General features: G+C 43.4%; 1 protein-coding gene across 2 annotated transcripts in view; it reads right to left on the bottom strand.

Annotated features, from left to right (window-relative positions):
- SOX13 (SRY-box transcription factor 13) overlaps window positions 1-17,027 on the bottom strand; it is a 76,107-nt gene that overhangs the window by 8,274 nt on the left and 50,806 nt on the right. The window contains exons 3-8 of one of the 2 annotated variants that reach the window (XM_036757786.1): window positions 15,491-15,599; window positions 15,310-15,396; window positions 12,148-12,320; window positions 5,722-5,790; window positions 4,498-4,612; window positions 241-326 (exon numbers count right to left, since the gene is read on the bottom strand). In XM_036757786.1, coding sequence (XP_036613681.1) covers window positions 241-326; window positions 4,498-4,612; window positions 5,722-5,790; window positions 12,148-12,320; window positions 15,310-15,396; window positions 15,491-15,599 — 639 coding nt within the window. The remainder of the gene's footprint in view (window positions 1-240; window positions 327-4,497; window positions 4,613-5,721; window positions 5,791-12,147; window positions 12,321-15,309; window positions 15,397-15,490; window positions 15,600-17,027) is intronic. The other variant, XM_036757787.1, reaches the window with a different exon arrangement.

Genomic DNA, 17,027 nt, shown 5'->3' with positions numbered 1-17,027 from the left:
CCACCTCCCAAAAAGAGAGCAAAGACCCCTGGGAGGAGGAAATGAGTAGATGTCTCTATCCCTAGTTCCTTACCAGGGAGCACCAGGACAAGCCTGGGGGTCCAGGCCAGCTTCCCTCTCTGACTATTGCCACTCTCTCTAGGCCCAGGAGTCAAGGAGGGAGAGGGCATGGAGTGGGCAGAGTTGAATCTCTCTCGCATCCTGTCCCTTCCCCAGTCCCAGGTGGAGGTGTCATAGTACCTGGAGAGGGTGATGGGTAGAGACGGCCCCAGGCCTCTTCACAGCAGGGGTAGGGGGGCTGTGCAGCAGCTGCAGCGGGTACTCCACTGTGGAAAAGGCGGCAAGGAGAAAAGTCCTGGATGAGCATAGAACAGCAGAGACCCTGCTTGACGAGGCACATCGGCGGCCGGGACAGATGGACGGACAGCAGGTTGGAGCGCTCGTCTCCAGCTTGGCCTTAGCAGCTCTCCCTCCTAGCATCTGATAGGCCAGCTAGGTCTACCTACTAACCTTCTGGAGATTCTGATGGCGAGACACACACACCACTCCTACACACAAATATACAAGCTCTAGGCAACATCCCAAGTCTGTGCATGCATCCAGTCAACAAACACTTCTTGAGTATGTAAGAAGGTGAAAGGAATACAAAGAGAAGATGTGACCTGGCCCCTGCCCTCTGGGAGCTGACAGTCTGTTTGGGGAGACATGACATACCTACACAACAATAACACAAATCAGCAAGTGACAAGGGCCATAAGTGGGGCTGCTGGACACAGAGGAATGACAGAGTCAAAAGATCACCTCCAGAGTCCCATCCTACGACTCTGGCTCTGGCTGGAAAAATCAGAGAAGGCTGCAGAGGTATGACCACATGAGATGGGTCTCGAAGGGTGTATAGAGTTCTAACAGTAGAAGATGGGGTCAATGGACATTTCATACAACACGACCAAAGGCAAAGGGACAGGGATACACAGGGAAGGATGGGAGAAAGACAAGTACAGCTTTTGGGTGGAAAGAGCATTGAATTTGAGCCAGAGGACCTGAGTTCAAATCCTAACTCTCTACTCTTAAATGGAACAAGGCACTTTACCACCATTGGGCTCACTTTCTTCCTCTGCAAAACAAGGGAGTTGAATAAATTACATTTGTAAACGCTTCTATTTCTAGGGCCAAGGAGGATGAGGCAAGGATAGTTGGGCCTTGAATTGACCTTAAGTGATGGGTTAAAGAATTTGGGTCTTATTTTATAGGAGCCACTAACAGCTTCTGAGCCATGGAGTGACAGGATCAGAGCTGAACTTTAAGGAAGACTTATCTAGGGACTTGAGGGCCCTCTGTCTTACTTGGAATTCTGGGATAATTTGTGGAATCGTTGCACCAAGCAAACAGCACAGTCTATGTCCCTCGCATTATTTAAAACAGCTCAAAGCATGATTCTTCCAGGAAGCCTTCCCTGACTAATCCAGCTGGGTTTCACCTTTACACAGCATGTCCTCTAATATTTGGCTGTTGGATTACTTACGCCATACTTGGTTGGCCTTGCTGATGAGCCGCCATGTAAAAATATTTTTTCAGCTATTTCATGGGTGGGTGCTATATATAGGAGTACTATAATAATAGCTGGGACTTCTATGATTTATTTTTTTCAAAGTTTGCTTGTTTGTTTTTTGAGACTAGGTCTCCCTATGTTGGCCAGGCTGGAAGGAGAGCGGCCATTCATGGGCTGTACCCCACTGTTGACTGGTACAGCAGCTTTGAATTGTTTCTTTTTTTGGACCTGCCTGGTTCACACTATCTTTGGTAGCATCAACCCTCCTATTCCAGGGACTCACCACATCGGTACAGGACTTACAAGGACTCCGGATCTGGCTCAAGCCCCAGTGCAGCTCAGAACTCCTGAACTCAGTAATCCACCAGCCTGAACCTCTTCAGTAAAAGGGCCTACAGGAATGTGTCACCACACCCAGCTTTTTAAAATTGTAAAAGCGTTTCACACATATCATCTTGTTTGAGCCTCACAATAGCCCTGTGAGGCAGGTACTACAGGTTTTACCTTCCTATTTTACAAATGAAGAAACTGAGTCTCAGAGAGAAAAAGTAACTTGCTTTTGGTCACACAGCTAATATCAGAGGCAGGATTTGAACCCAGGTTCTCCTGACCCCCATGTCTAATCCTCTACTGCACTCTACAACCTCCAGCCTATAGTCCTTTAAATCACAGTGTAATAATAATAGCTAACATTTGTATAGCTCCTCCTATGTGCTGGGCACTGTGCTTTACAATTACTTTAAAATTACTATCTCATTTCATCCTCACAAAAACCCTTGGAGGCAGGTGCTCTTATTATCCCCACTTTATAGATCAGGAAACTGAGGCAAACAGAGTTTAAGTAATTTGTCCAGGAGCACAGAGCTGGGGAGTATCTGAGGCCACGTCTGAACTCAGGTCCTCCTGACTCCAGGCTCAGTGCTCTGTCCGCTGCTCCACGTTAAAGGCAGTAAGCAAGGGCTGGACCTAATAATTCCATCGTTGGGAATATAACCTAAGAGTGTGCCCCAAAGCCCGACCAAACCAAAGAGAGTTATCTGTACAAATGTTTGTTGCGTAATTGCACAAAACCAAAAACCATGACCAAGCAACCCAAATGTCCAACAACAGGGCATCGGTTAAAGAAATTGTGGTACATTAATGTAACAGAATAACACAACTAAAGCCAACAAGGATGAAGAATGCCCCCCAAATCTGTAAAGACCTGTATGAAATAATGCAAAGTGAAAAGACCAGCTAGTAGTATACGTTCACTACCTACCACAGCAGGACAAGAACATGAGAATGAATGGACCGAGAATCCCAATGTTAAGAGTGAGGGGAGGCAAGCATCTCACAATACTTTATATTGAGACTAATTCATTTCAATGCAAATAGCTGCTAAGCAAGTTTGATTGGTTGTATTTCCATGTCAAATCTATAACAAAAGTTTTCCTAAAAAAAAAAAAAAGCAGTGCTTATCATTCTCTGTAGCTCACTCCAAAGTGCCAAGGACAGAGCTAGGCAAACACTAGCTTGCAATTAGTGTCACTGACCAGCTGACTCACACTCAGGGCTGAACAGAAATTAGGCAGTTAGCCTATGGGAATTCTAATCAACTCTCCTCTGCCCAGCAGCTGGGTCTGCCTTTCCCTTTCCTCCCTTATCCCCACTGGCCAGCAGGCTATGGAACTGTACATACATGGGTACTAGTAGCTTGTGTGTGTGTGGTTTGTCCTTTGTTCTCAAAGAGGACCATGACATCAGGGAGATGATGACATGGTGGGACAGAGGTGAAGGCAGATTTGGGGAACTGAATTTATGTATTACTCCTCTTGAGTTCTTAATCTACAAGGGGGCAGTTGTGGAGATTGGTATGGCTGGTGTGGGGGAAATGATGTGCTTGGAGATTTTGGAGAGAGTTCTGTCATTTTTTTTTAGTCATGTCTGACTGTTCGTGACCCCATTTGGGGTTTTCTTGGCAAAGATATTAGAGTGGTTAGCCATTTCCTTCTCCCTGAGGGAAACAGGATTAAGTGACTTGCCCAGGGTCACATAGCTAGAAAGTATCTGAGGCGAGACTTGAACTCAAGATGAGTCTTCCTGACTCCAGGCCAGGTACTTTGCTCCACTGCGCCACCTAGCTGCCCAGAAACAGAAGTTCAGATTGGATGAAATCCTCAAGTTGGCCTTAACAGCCCAAGGAGCCAGGGGAAAAAACAACCCCTCCTTACACTTGTAAAGCAATTGATGGCAATAGACCATAAGTCTATGGATTTAGAGATAGAAGGGTCCTCATCCAGTCCAACGTAATCTCATTTTACTGATGAAGCTCAAGTCTGGGGAAAGTTAAGTGACTTGCCTATGGTCACACAAGTATCAGAGTCAGGATTTGAATCCAGGCCCTCTAGCTCTTCCCACCATATCATGCTGCTACTTATCGAAATCTTTCCTGTGTATTTTCCACAGCATTTTGGGAAAGGGCACTAGAGTTAGAGTCAGAGGATGTGGGGATTTTAATTCTAGGTCTAGCCACAAAGCACTAAGTTTTGTCTGAGTCTCTGTGTACTCAACTGTAAAATGGGGATAACATCTAATCTAATTAAATTGATATTAATTAATTAAATTTATATTAATGTAGACTTAGCTCCTTCAGAACTATTCCCTAGTGCAGTGCCTTGCATGTGGTAGGTGCTCAGTAATGTTTGTTGCATGAATGAATGACCTCACTGGGTTTTCTCCACCCCCACTGTGAAGTATATAGGGAAATTTTTATCCTGCCTATTGGACAGATGAGGAAACTGAGACCCCAGGAGACGAAGGAATGTAGTGTTGCCTAAGTCAATGGTAGTACCAGGAGTAGGACCAATGTCTCCAGATTTCCAGTGCTGCCACCAGAGATCCTCTCCTTTTCAGAACCAGATGTGGTTCTGAGACTCCTAACCTTCCCCTTAGAATGCCCCACTTACCTGGTTTACAAGGGATGGGCTGAATAGGTAGTGCCAGCTGAGAGTCAGCGGTGACAGGCATGGGCTGGTGGCTGGGAGGGAATGCAGGGATCATGACATAGGGCATGTTGACCTGCTGAAGGGAGAGAGACCCCCCATGTGAGCTCCCCAGATGTGGCAGCTCCAGGCCACACACAGGAAGCATCTGAACCTAGGGAGGGAGGGCAAAGTGTTCAATGTTTTATACTTCTAGCTAGCCAAGGGGATGCCTGTGATTTTTCTTGCTTTCTCCATGTTTAGAGTTCTATGAATACCCAATTGCTATTAGGGAAATCAAATTATAGATCATATACTTAGAGCTAGGAGGGAGCTTAGAGACCAGCTACTCTATCCCCTCATTTTATAGACAAGGAAACCAAGGCTTAGAGGGATGAAATGACTTCTCCAGGGTCTAAAGGAAAGAAGTGACAGAAGTGAGATTTGAACCAAGAAACTCTTCACTCTAAATCCATTGCTTTTTCTGCCTTAGGAAGTATTTAGCACAAAGTCTCTCCCCAGAGAAAGAGAAAAGAAGTAAGAGAAGTTGAAAAAAGAGAATCAGAGGATATTACATCTAGAAGGGACTTTAGAAACCACTTAATCCCAGCACCTTATCTTACGGATGAGGAAATGGAGTCCCAAAGGTGAGGGGATTTGCACCAGGTTCCACAGCTACTATAGAACAGAACTGGGATTCTGGCCCAAGGTCGGTTGGCTGGTTTGTTTATGACAAACATGATCTTTCCATTTTACGACACAGGGACACTAGGGACCCTAATTATTGTTCTGACTGTGGACCTCACTTACTTCCCCAGCCCCGTTGCAGCACCGTTCCCGGAAAGAAGCTCCCTCTCCACCACATGCAATGATGAATTGAGTGTGGAGAAGGTAGATGGCTAGCAGAACATCTTGTGGTAGAAGAATCTCATAGGATCATAGATTTAGAGCCAGAAGGACCTTAAAGACTGTGAAGTCCAATCCCTTCGTTTTACAGATAAGGAAGCCAAGGGCTGGGAAGGCTGTGCCTTGTTCATGATCACCCTGCTAGTTCCAGAGGTAGAATTTGAACCTTGATCTTTCTGACTCTATCCATGATGCTGTGCCTCTGAGCCTCCCTCCCCTCCTGACACTCCCCCCCTGCCCTCCCCCATGACCCCCCCACCCCATCCTCCCCCACCTCTCTGACAACCCTGCCTCTCTCTTTACCTGGATCTGCTGCTGGAGGAGGTTGATCTTGTGCTGTTGCTGAATGAGTTGCTGCTGCTGCTTTGCTATCTGGTTACAGGAAGGGGTGGGGAGGACAGAACAGGGCCATGCCCGATTAATCCTTGCATGCCCACAGCACTTCTCTAAGGGGAATGTCCCAGCCCTATAGAATAGCTACCCTGTACCCTGGCCCCGTCTGTGCTGGGGCAGACCACAGAACATCTGAGGAAATCTAGTCCCATGTAGAGTATGTAGGGTCTAGGGGAGAGGGAAATGCAGGTAGTCATTCAAGTTTCAAAATCTATTCTCTCCTTGAATGGATAGAATTCAGCCAGAAAACAAAAAAAGGGGAGGCATGGAGGTGGAGTGGTCACCAAACCTCACCTATTCCTACCATTACCTGAATAAAAACCAATTAAGCAATACAGGGTGCTCCTAAAGTCTAGACACATAGGCAATTGATGGCAATGTGGAGTTATTGCATTGAGTTCACGTGAATCTTGCAAAGCACATCAACCTTTGCATCACAAATGATGGAAATCATATTGAAGATGTTATTTGTTAATATTCCAATTAAATAAAATGTTGTTGAAAATTTCATTCATTTCATTTCTTGAAAATATGCATTTTTGCCTATGTGTCCAGACTTTAGGAACACCCTGTACGCCAGACAATGGGTTGCTTGAAGATCTCTAGGGAGGAGGAACTCACTACCTTCTTAGGCAACCCATTCCAATTTTGGAGAGCCTTTTTTTTAAAAAAAAGACAATCAGGGTTGAGTGACTTGCCCAGGGTCGCATAGGTAGTAAGTGTCTGAGGTCACATTTGAACTCAGGTCTTCCTGACTCCAGGGCCAGTGCTTTATCCACTGTGCCACTGAGCTGCCCTGAAAGCTCTTAATATTTAGGAAGATTTTTTTTTCTTATATCAAGCTTAAATTTTTTTAATAGCATTTTTTCCCAATTACATGTCAAGACAATTTTTAGCATCCTTTTTTACAAGATTTTGAGTTCCAAATTTTTCTTCTTCCCTCTCTCTCTCCTCTTCCCTCTTCAAAAAAATGGTAGGCAATTTGGTATGTTATACATGTGCTATCATGTAAAACATATTTCCATATTAGTCCCAGTTGTGAAAGAAACAGATCAAAAGGAAAAAAAAAACATGAAAAGGAATGAAGTAAGTGAAAAAATGTGCTTCTATCTGCATTCAGAGTCAATCAGTTCTTTATCTGGATGTGGGTAGCATTTTTCTTCATGAGTCCTTTGTAACATTGTGTTGCTTAGAAGAGCTGAATCATTCATAATTGGTCATCACACAATGTTGCTGATACTGTATACAATGTTTTTCTGGTTTTGCTCATTTCACTTTGCATCAGTTTATACAAGTCTTTCCAGGTTTATTTCTTATTGCATGATAGTATTACATTACATTCATATATCACAGCTTGTTCAGCCATTCCTCAATCAATGAGAATCCCCTCAATTTCCAATATTTGGCACAATGAAAAGGGCTACTGTAAATATTTTTGCACATATAGTCCCTTTTCTCTTTTTTAATCTCTGGGATACAGCTAAATCTTTTTTTCCAACTTCCTTTCATCATACCTAGTTCTCTGGGGCCAAGCAGAGTAAGTCTATTCTACATGACAGCCCTTCAAATACTCGAAGACAACTATCATAGTCCCACCACCCTCAAGTAAATTCTTCTCAAGGGTAAATTAACATCTCTGATTCCCTTAACTGAGTCTCATAGGACAATGATTTCTAGTCCCTTGACCAGCTCAATTATTCTGCTTTGGACAATTCTAAGTTTACCAATATCCAGCCTAAAGTATGGCAGCAAAAACTGGATATAATACTGCAGATGCAGTCTGACCAGAGCAGTATACAGTGGGACTAATAATGCCCTAGTTCTGGACACAGCACCTCTCTTAAGGCTGCCTAAGATTGCATTACCTTTCTTTGGCTGCTGCTTGACTCAGCTGACTCACGTTTAGCCCAATATTCACTAAGCTCCCCCTGCTACCTTAGCCACATCTTCTCCATCTTGTACTTGTGAAGTTGATTTTTTTTAACCCAAGTATAACCCAATTAAATGTCACCTTATTAGATTCATCCCAATATTCTAGCCTGTCTAATCTTTTTGTGTCCTGACTTGGTAATCTAGTGTGCTAGCTATCTTTCTCAGCAATATGTCACCTCCAAATTGGATATGTGTGCCATCTATCCTTTATCCAAAGCATTGATGAAAATGTTAAAAAGCACAGGGCCAAATAGAGACTCCTAAAGTCTTCCACTAGCAAACTCATGCCAAGGTGATACCAAACCATTAATGGCTACTCTTGTTGGTTCCACCATTCAACCAGTTCTGAATCTAACTGTCCTATCAGCCAGCCCACATCTTGCCATATTTTCCATAAGAAAAGCACAAGACACTTTGTCAAATACTTTTTAAAAATCTAGGTAAGGAACCAAGAGTAGCAGAAAGAGTTTCCCTCCACTCAAATTCCTTCAAACAGATCTAGAAAACAAACCAGATTGAGCTCTGAGGAGAAAATACAAGAAAAAGTCACAGAGAGCTATTTTTCCACCCTTAGTCAGCATAGGGAGATAAATAGAGACGTCTGTGGATAAGGGGAACAAGGTCTGGCAAAGGAATGCACCAGAGAACTCCAGTGCCAAGAAGAGGATGCAGACCAGAGCAAGAGGAAGTACCAGACTCATACTGGGATGAAATTCATGCAGAGTATGGGAAAAAGGGCTAAGCAGTTCTGGGATCCAGGGCAGACCAAGGAGAACTGCAGGGCAGACCAAGGAGAGGACTTGCCACCAAGGGTGACTTTCTAGGGGAAGGAGATTTTCCTAGGTTAGGATCAATTGCAGACCCTAGGTAGTGTATCAAGAGAAGAGCAAGCAACAACAGTGTGGCTTGGACCCTCAGGAGCAGAGCAGGGTCTGTGTTGATAAGCAAAATGGGATCTTAGCACTCATTTCAACCTAGTGCCCTTGAAGAGTTTGGCTTTTGTTTTCATTGATTAATTCAGTATATTTCATTGAGTCTTACTAGGTGCTAAGCCGCAGGCCCAAACCCCTATTAGGTGCTAAGCCTATGTGGGTGTGAAGCTCCCAGGGTACTAAGGGGAGGTGCTAACTCAAGAGCCAGTCATAGGAGCCTAAGTTCTGGTCATTCAGATGATGTTTGATGATGTCTGCAATGGTATAAGAAGAGAAGACAGAGCTATTTGCTCAGGGCTCTCACTCTTGGTGGTGTGCTGATGCGTGATGTGAAAACTCCATGCTGAGACTCTGGGCAGATGTAGCTAAGAGCCCTCTAGCTCGTAAACCTGGACACTGGGACTTTGTTAAACTCTGGTAACTGTAACGGGATTTGAATCAGACAAGGTCTATCTGTCAATGTTTGTAATTTGTTTGTATTTTCTCCGAAGTTCAGGGTGCTGGATTTTTCCCCTGAACTAAGTGAATGGTATTTGTATGCTGAATTAAAGCAAACTTGTCAACCCCTTAACGTCACTTTCCTTAGTAAAGCAGATCAAAAGAACCTGGGCTTTTGCAGCATGCTGGTAGCATGCTTCTTGTTGGGCTTGTGTTGGTCTTTCACCCCCCAAAACAGCTGCTAGCCAGATTGTTGAAACAGGGTCTCAGTTCCAGTTTCTAGTCCCAGTCTGAAGTCTTCAGAGGAATTGGGATTGGAACCCCAAACAAAAAGGTAACCTGCAGTTTTGTTACTCTCAATCAGCAGAGCTTCCCAGTGGGTTGACAGTGGTTGAGTCTAGCAACATTCCATTGTTGCTCATACCCAAATCCATGTCAGGAGGTAAAGCTCAGACCAGAAGGACAGCAATCAGACTTTACCTTAGATAAGACCACTTTGGGAGGGCTGAAAGCTTGCAGGTCTTCAAGCTTGAGATCCTGGAATAACATAATACTCAATACCCCCAGGAAAGCAGCAACAGGACCAGCCCAGACCTTTCCTCCATAACTGCACAAAGCCTGGCCCTAATATCAGGTCTGAAATCAAGAAGTAGATTGGAAGAATGAGCAATCAAAAAATATCAGCATAAAAAGCTATTATGGTGACAGGGATACTAAAGACATAAACTCTGAAGACGTGAATGACTTCAGAACATCTATTAGCAAAGCCTCAGAGAAAAACACAGCTTGGACACAAATCTAACCAGGAAGATACGAAACAAAACTTTAAAATAGTTTGAAAAATGCTTTTGTCAGTGAAATAAAAGCGATAGAGGAAAAAGCTGGAAAGGGAATGAGAACTATGGAAGAAAGAATTAGAAAGGGGATTAACAGCTTGGAACAAGGGTTATAAAACCTTGCCTAAGCCATAAACTTCCTGAAAATTAGAATGGCCCAAATAGAACTCAAGACTCCCTGAGAGAACAAGAAATGGCAAAAGACTAAAAGAAACAGAAGAAAATCTAAGAAACCTCATAACAAAAACAACTGACATAGAACACAGATTGAGGAGGAAAAAATCCTCAGACTACTTGAAAACCATGAATAAAAAAACAAAAGAGCCTAGACATCATATTTCAGGAAATCATAAAAACAAACAAACAACACCAAGATCTCTTAGAGGCAAAGGGCAAAGTAAAAGAATTACCTCCAGGAAAAAAGCCCCCAAATGAAAACTCCAAGAATTCAAGTACTAAAGAGCTACAGTCAGGCTTACACATGCCTTAACAGCCAGCACCATTAAATAGTGAAGAACTTGGAACATGATATTCCAGAAGGCAAAGAACATGATTGCAGTCAAGAATAACGTACCTACTCAGCAAACCTAAGTATAATGCTACAGGGGAAAAAAATGGATCTCTAACAAAATAGAGGACTTCCATGCATTTCTGTTGAAAATACCAGAAAAAAAGGTTTTAAAAGTATTTTTTAAAGGAAGAAAAGTTTTAGCTCAATCACAGGAGTGAGGAAAAACATACAAAGGTAGGCAGGAATGAACAAAGATATGGGACTAAACAAGGATAAACCACTTAAATTCGAATATGCGGAGATAATATATTTGTTCCCTCTGAGCCCAATCATCATCAGGGGTTACAGACTGAGTCTAATTAGACAGAAGGCTTGGCATTAGTTCTGTTAGGCCTCTATGATAATAAGAAGAATAGAAAAAGAAGAGAAGAGGAATACACTGCGAAGGGAAGAAAGGAAGAAGGGAGAAGGGGGAATTGGAGGGAAGGTAGATTAAGAGAGAGATTAGTCCTAAACAAAACAAACTTTAACTAAAAGATGTACAAAAATATTTATATCTCTTTTTGAAGTGGCAAAGAAAAGGAATCTGAAGGAGTATCTATCATTTGGGGAATGGCTGACCAAGTTTTAGTACATAAATATGAAGGAATACTGTTGCGCCATAAGAAATGCTGAAAGCAATGGTTTCAGAGAAACTTAGGAAGACTGATATGGACTGATAAAGAGTGAAGTGAACAATTTATACAATTTATACAGCAATAATGCAAACACAAGCAATTTTGTAAGACAGGAACTCCAATCACAATTCTAGTGACTAATGATGAGAGGTGCTCATCTCCCAATAGAGAGGTGAAGGGCTCAAAGTGCAGAATAAGACATACGTATGTGTGTTTGTTGGGGTAGGAGGAAGAAAGGGTAGAGTTTTGTTGATTGAAAAAAAAATTAAATACAATTTAAAAACAAAACCTAGGAAAACTAAATCTGTGGCTGATGTTGGCTAGAAAGCCTATCAAAAAGGGGATGAAGTTGGCCTGGCATGATCTGATTTTGATGAAGGCTTTTTGTGATCACTATTTCCTCATCTAGATATTAGATAACCATCTATTTAATAATATGCTTTTGAATTTTTCCAGGAATCAAAGTCAAGACCGCTAGTCTTTTTTTCTCTTTTCTTTTCTTCTCTTCTATTCTCTTCTCTTCTCTCTCTCTTTCACATCAGGTTATTTGCCCTACTTTATTCTTTCAGGGCCTCTTGTTTTCTCCAAAATCAGCAATCTCATGTGTTAGTTCTTTCAGTACCTAATTATGTAGTCATGAATTGATTTGAACTCAAGGGCAACTAGGAGATCTCTTACTATCTCCCTACTTACTCTGTACTTCCACTGCCCATTACCCATAGCTGTAGGTCCCTGGTTCTTACAGTTATGCTTAAATGAGTGTATATCCCCTCCTTGATATACATATACCTCCCTCTAGTGATTGCCCCACAAGTTAACACTTAAAATCTAGAATATTAATATTACTAGAATATTAAAATTACTTCCCCCCATTATCTACACAAAGTCCTTGGTGGTTAGGGTTGTTTGGGTCTTATCCTCAAGCTTCTATCTCTTCCCCCTGAGTACACCCCACCTAGCAAATGCCAAATTCCCACACCTCAATGAGAAGAGGAAGGGGCAGGGCTCACCTGCTCTTGCTGCTGCCTGGCTAGCTCCATCTGTTGCTGCTGCTTCTCAAACAACATGGCAGCCATATTCTTCTGCTCTGAGTGAGCTGTCAGGAGCTGGTCCCGAAGAGTAGACAGCTGATGGATCATGACCAGGAGCTGAAGTTCCTTTTCCGCCAGGCTTTCTTGGGTCCCTGCTCAAGCAAGAAACATCTCCCATAATTCCCCATAGCACTGTCAGACAGATGGTAAGTCAGACCTGGATAGACAGTATGCTCCTTCCCGAAGCCAACCCTTGGGATCTCTTGCCTAATATGGCGTCCCAGACTTAGACCAACTTCTCCAGGTCTCATTCCTAGGACATGCATAGTCAGAGGGCTGTGATGGAACACAATACCACAAGAAAGGCAGGGCAAATAGGAGAAGGGTGCAAATAGATACGGCTATGAGCTAGGACACCAGCTTCATTCACTAACAGTCCCAATGGCCACAGGGCTATTGAAAATGGTCAGTAGTACCTGGACCTCTCCTCTATTTCACTTTCCCTTATAATATACAAGTTGCGTATCTTTCTCCTTTTACAGTATAAGGTCCTTGAAAACAGAGTTTAAGAAATTGGGGAAAGAGTGCTAGATTTGGAGTAAAAAAACTTGAGTTCCAATTCTGGCTCTTCTACTTACTATCTATGTGACCTTGGACAAGTCACTTAATTTCTCCGAGCCTTGGAAGTCTGTTACATCTCTAAATCTATGATCTCACATTATATTTAACTTAGTATCTTTGGTACACAGCAAAGTGTTTTGCAAATAGTAACTACTCAATAAGTCTGGACTGAACTGAATCAAATTAGAGGCAAGTGAAGCAGGAAGAGGCAGTCATATAGCAAGTGGGTGACCTAGGCATGGGCTAGAACTCAAGTTTTTCTGACTTTAAGGTCCTAAGTCTCTACTATGTTGCCAATCTGTTAAAAAAATTAAGTCAGTCAGTCAATAAGCATTTATTAAGCAGCTACTATGTGCCAGGCACTGTGCTAAGGAGAAAAGAGCCCAAAGTCAAGTCAGCGGGATCATTGATCCTGAGCTAGAAGGAACCATGTAGGGGTTGTCTAGTCCAACCCCTTATTTTATAGGTGAGGAAACTGAGTCCCAGAGAGGTTGCATGGCTTGTATAAAGTACAAGTTAATGAGTGGTAGAGCCCAGGATTTGAACTCAGGTTCTCAGACTCAAAATCCACTGCTCCTTTCCCTGTAGCACACCTCATGCAAGTTTTCTACCAGGACAATAAGTATATGAAGGCCATAAGTATATGAAGGGGTCACAGTTGGTGATAACACTGTGCAATGGCACAGACTAGGTCAGGCTAGTCCCATGAAAGGACAGATCATCAGAGTGTCATCCTGACCCAGACATTAGAATCCAGGTAGGGACCTAGATAGAGATTGCTCCTCCTCTACCATCCCCACTTTCTCACTTACCTTTATTTTTACCCTGTCTGCTAGATACTTCCCTACTTTCTACACACATGCCCCCATCTCCACCATCCTCACAAGGCATTCACTTGATCCATCCACCCCTACTATTGTCCCATATCTCTCTACCTTTTGTGGCTACACTCCTTGAGAAGGCCCTCAACAATAGGTGCCTCCAATTTCTTTCTTCTAATTATCTTCTTAACTCTCCACAGTCTGTTTTCCAACCTCTTCATTCAACTGAAACTGCTTTCTCCCAAGGTACACCATAATGGCCTTTTCTCAGCCCTCACATTTCTTGACCTTCGTGAAGCCTTGAGCACTGTGAATCACTCTCATCTTCTTGATTCCTCTTTTCTCTACGTTTTTGTGACTCTGCTCTCTGCCAGGTCTCCTCTTACTAATCTGACCATTCCTCAGTTTCCTTTACTAAATCTTCCTCCAGGTCATGCCTGGTGCCAAAGGTGTCCCACAAGGGTCTGGCCTGGGCCCTCTTCTCTTCTCCCTCTATGTTATTTCACTTCATCATCTCCTGTGGATTCAATTCTCATCTCTGCTGATTCTCAGATCTATCTCTCCAATCCTGACCTCTCTGCTGATGTTCTTTTGTGTGTGTTTGTGTTCATCTTTAAAATTTTATTATTTATTTACATTGAACATTTCTTTTCTTCTTAAATGCGGAGTTCCAAATTCTCTCCCTCCCCCACCCACTGAGAAGGCAAGCAATATAATATAAATTATACATGTGGAATCATACAAAACAAATTTCTATATTAGCCATAGCACATCTACTGATATTCAGTGTCATCTCCAGCTTTTGGACTAGATGTCTGAACTCATTATCTTTCCCTTAAAATCTTCTTCTTTTCTACTGTTGAGAGGACCTTCATCCTCCCTTTCACCCACACAAGCAAATTAAGTGTCACTCTCAACTCCTCGTTTTCTCACCTCCTCCCCACCCCCATATCCAAACTATTGCCAAGACCTGCGCAACACCTCTCGCGTATGACCCCTTCTCTTCTCTGATACTGCCACTACGGTCCTTATCACCTCATGCTTGGACTACTGCAATAGCCTACTGTTTGGTCTGCATTTTCCCTGGCAATCCCTGCTCCAACCCCCACACCTGGAATGTTCTTTCTCTTTATCTCTACCTTCTATCTTTCTGGCTTTCTTTAAGTCACAGCTAAAATCCCACCTTCTACAGAAAATCTTTCCCAATCGCCTTTTATTCTAGTGCCTTCTGGGCCAGAGGTGGGGAACCTGAGGCCTCAAGGCCACATGTGGCCCTCTAGGTACTCAAACGTAGCCCTTTGACTGAATCCAAACTTCACAGAACAAATCCCCCTCTGGATTATTTCTAATTTATCCTGTATATAATTTGTATGAGTTGTTGCATGGTGCCTCCCCGTTAGACCGGTGGGCATAACTGAGCTCCTTGAAAACAGACACTATCTTTTATCCTTCTTTGTAAACCTGGTGCCTGGCACATAGTAGGCACTTCATAAACATTTGACTGAATGACTCTGGGCATTCCCCCAGATCTCATCATTTCTCCTGTTGCTGGGTCAGAATCTTTAGGTCCTTCCACTGTCATAGCTTCTGTTCCCTTGGCCCACCAACTCAGTAAGATGGCACAGACATTCAGTCTCATGTCCACATAAACCACCTCCATACCCATCACTCACTCTCTGCCAGGGTACAGGATCCTCACCTTTGACATCTTTGGTTTCCACAGTGCTTCTTCCTAGAAGCCTCTCTCTCCAGTCACTGGATAGAAGCTTCTCAATGGTGGGCATAACTGAAAGATGCCAAGAAATGAGAAGAGAAACAGCTCCCATTATTATTCCAGGGCACCCTGGGAAACCCACTTCTACCCTTGATGGGGACCTTACCTTCTTTCAAATTCCGATTGAAATCCAGCTTTTCTTGGCTTCCAGTGGCTGGCTCAGGCCCTGATCTCCTAGGTTCTGGTGGCCCATCGCTCTTTGGTGACCCACAGTCCTATAACACAAACACCCCAAATTGTCATTATGTGGCCAATTGTCACACAGATACAGACACCCAGAGGGAAAACAAGCCTTCAGCAAAGGCAGAGTGGTTTTTTGGGAGAAGAAAAAGAAATGAGGCTGAGCTTTAGATAAATCAAGCTATAATAACTACCACATATGCCTTTCTTTCTTTCTTTCTTTTTTGGAGGGGGAAAGGCTGGGCAATTGGGGTTAAGTGACTTGCCCAAGGTCACACAGCTAGTAAGATGTGTCAAGTGTCTGAGCCCAGATTTGAACTCAGATCCTCCAGGGGTGGTGCTCTACTCACTGTGCCACCTAGCTGCCCCCGCCACCTATGCCTTTCTTACATGAGATTTACAAGCTCCCTAACATTTAAGAAACAACCTCCACTCTACATTTCAGCTAAAGTCAAAGACACTTTGTTTAGGTCATGAGCAATCACGGGGAGATACACCAAAAGTTTCCTCCCTCAGGAAGACCTGGTCGGTGGTTCTGGCTTATAAAGAAGCCAGGACAAATCCCTAATCCTCTGTCTCTCACAAAGAATCTTAGGTCTAGAGCTAGAAGGGCCTTAGAGGCCACCCAGTTTAATACTTTCATTTTTAAAAAGGAGGAAACTAAAGCCCAGGAAGATTAAATGATTTGTCCGAGGTCACAGAGAAAATAAACATCAGAAGCGAGATCTGAACCCAGGACCTATCTCCAGAACCAGCATTCTTTCCAGGGTACCATACAAACTCCTGGGAAATTTAGGAGACATTGGTGTTGGTAGGTTACGGCCTCTGACTGTCCTGCCCTCACAGGGCTGAGATCACTGATGTGTTCATAGCCTAAAGGCCCTTTCCACCACATACAGCCTTTCAGTCCAGCCAGGCCAGTCTCTTCACCATCCCCTTCCCTCTGCCATATGTTGGCTGTCACTGTTCTCTCCTTAGAAACAGCCCCCTCCCCCTTATTCTTGATGATTATCTGAGTCCAACCCAGCCTTCTGAGCCCTCTTCAAATCCTCCCTTCTTCCATGAAGCCTCCTCTGACCACACCAGCCTGGAAGGGTCTCTCCCTCCTCCCACCTCTCACGATAATCACTGTCTGTTCTCTTCATCTGGCTCTTTAATTATAAGCCTTGTGACATCTTTTGAATAGAATCATAGAACATTTTAGAGCTGGAAGGAACCTTAGAGAGCTTCTAGTCCACCCCCCTCATTTCATGGAGAAAGAAATTGTCTTGTATGGTTATTTAACTCTTGAGTGTGTAATAAGACTGATTTCCAGGAGTCACATGGGAAAGGAGTTTCGTTACTACACAGCCTGTTAGATATTCACGTGCACCTGCCTTGTTTCTCCAGCCAGACTGTAACATATCACAGAGGGAGCATGGTACTGTGGGAAGATGGTTGGCTCCGGAGTCAGAGGACCTGGG

Source organism: Trichosurus vulpecula, chromosome 4 (genome assembly GCF_011100635.1).
Source record: "Trichosurus vulpecula isolate mTriVul1 chromosome 4, mTriVul1.pri, whole genome shotgun sequence".
Lineage (NCBI taxonomy): Eukaryota > Metazoa > Chordata > Mammalia > Diprotodontia > Phalangeridae > Trichosurus > Trichosurus vulpecula.
Note: the sequence above shows the minus strand (reverse complement) of the source record. Positions and strands in the feature narration are given on the sequence as shown.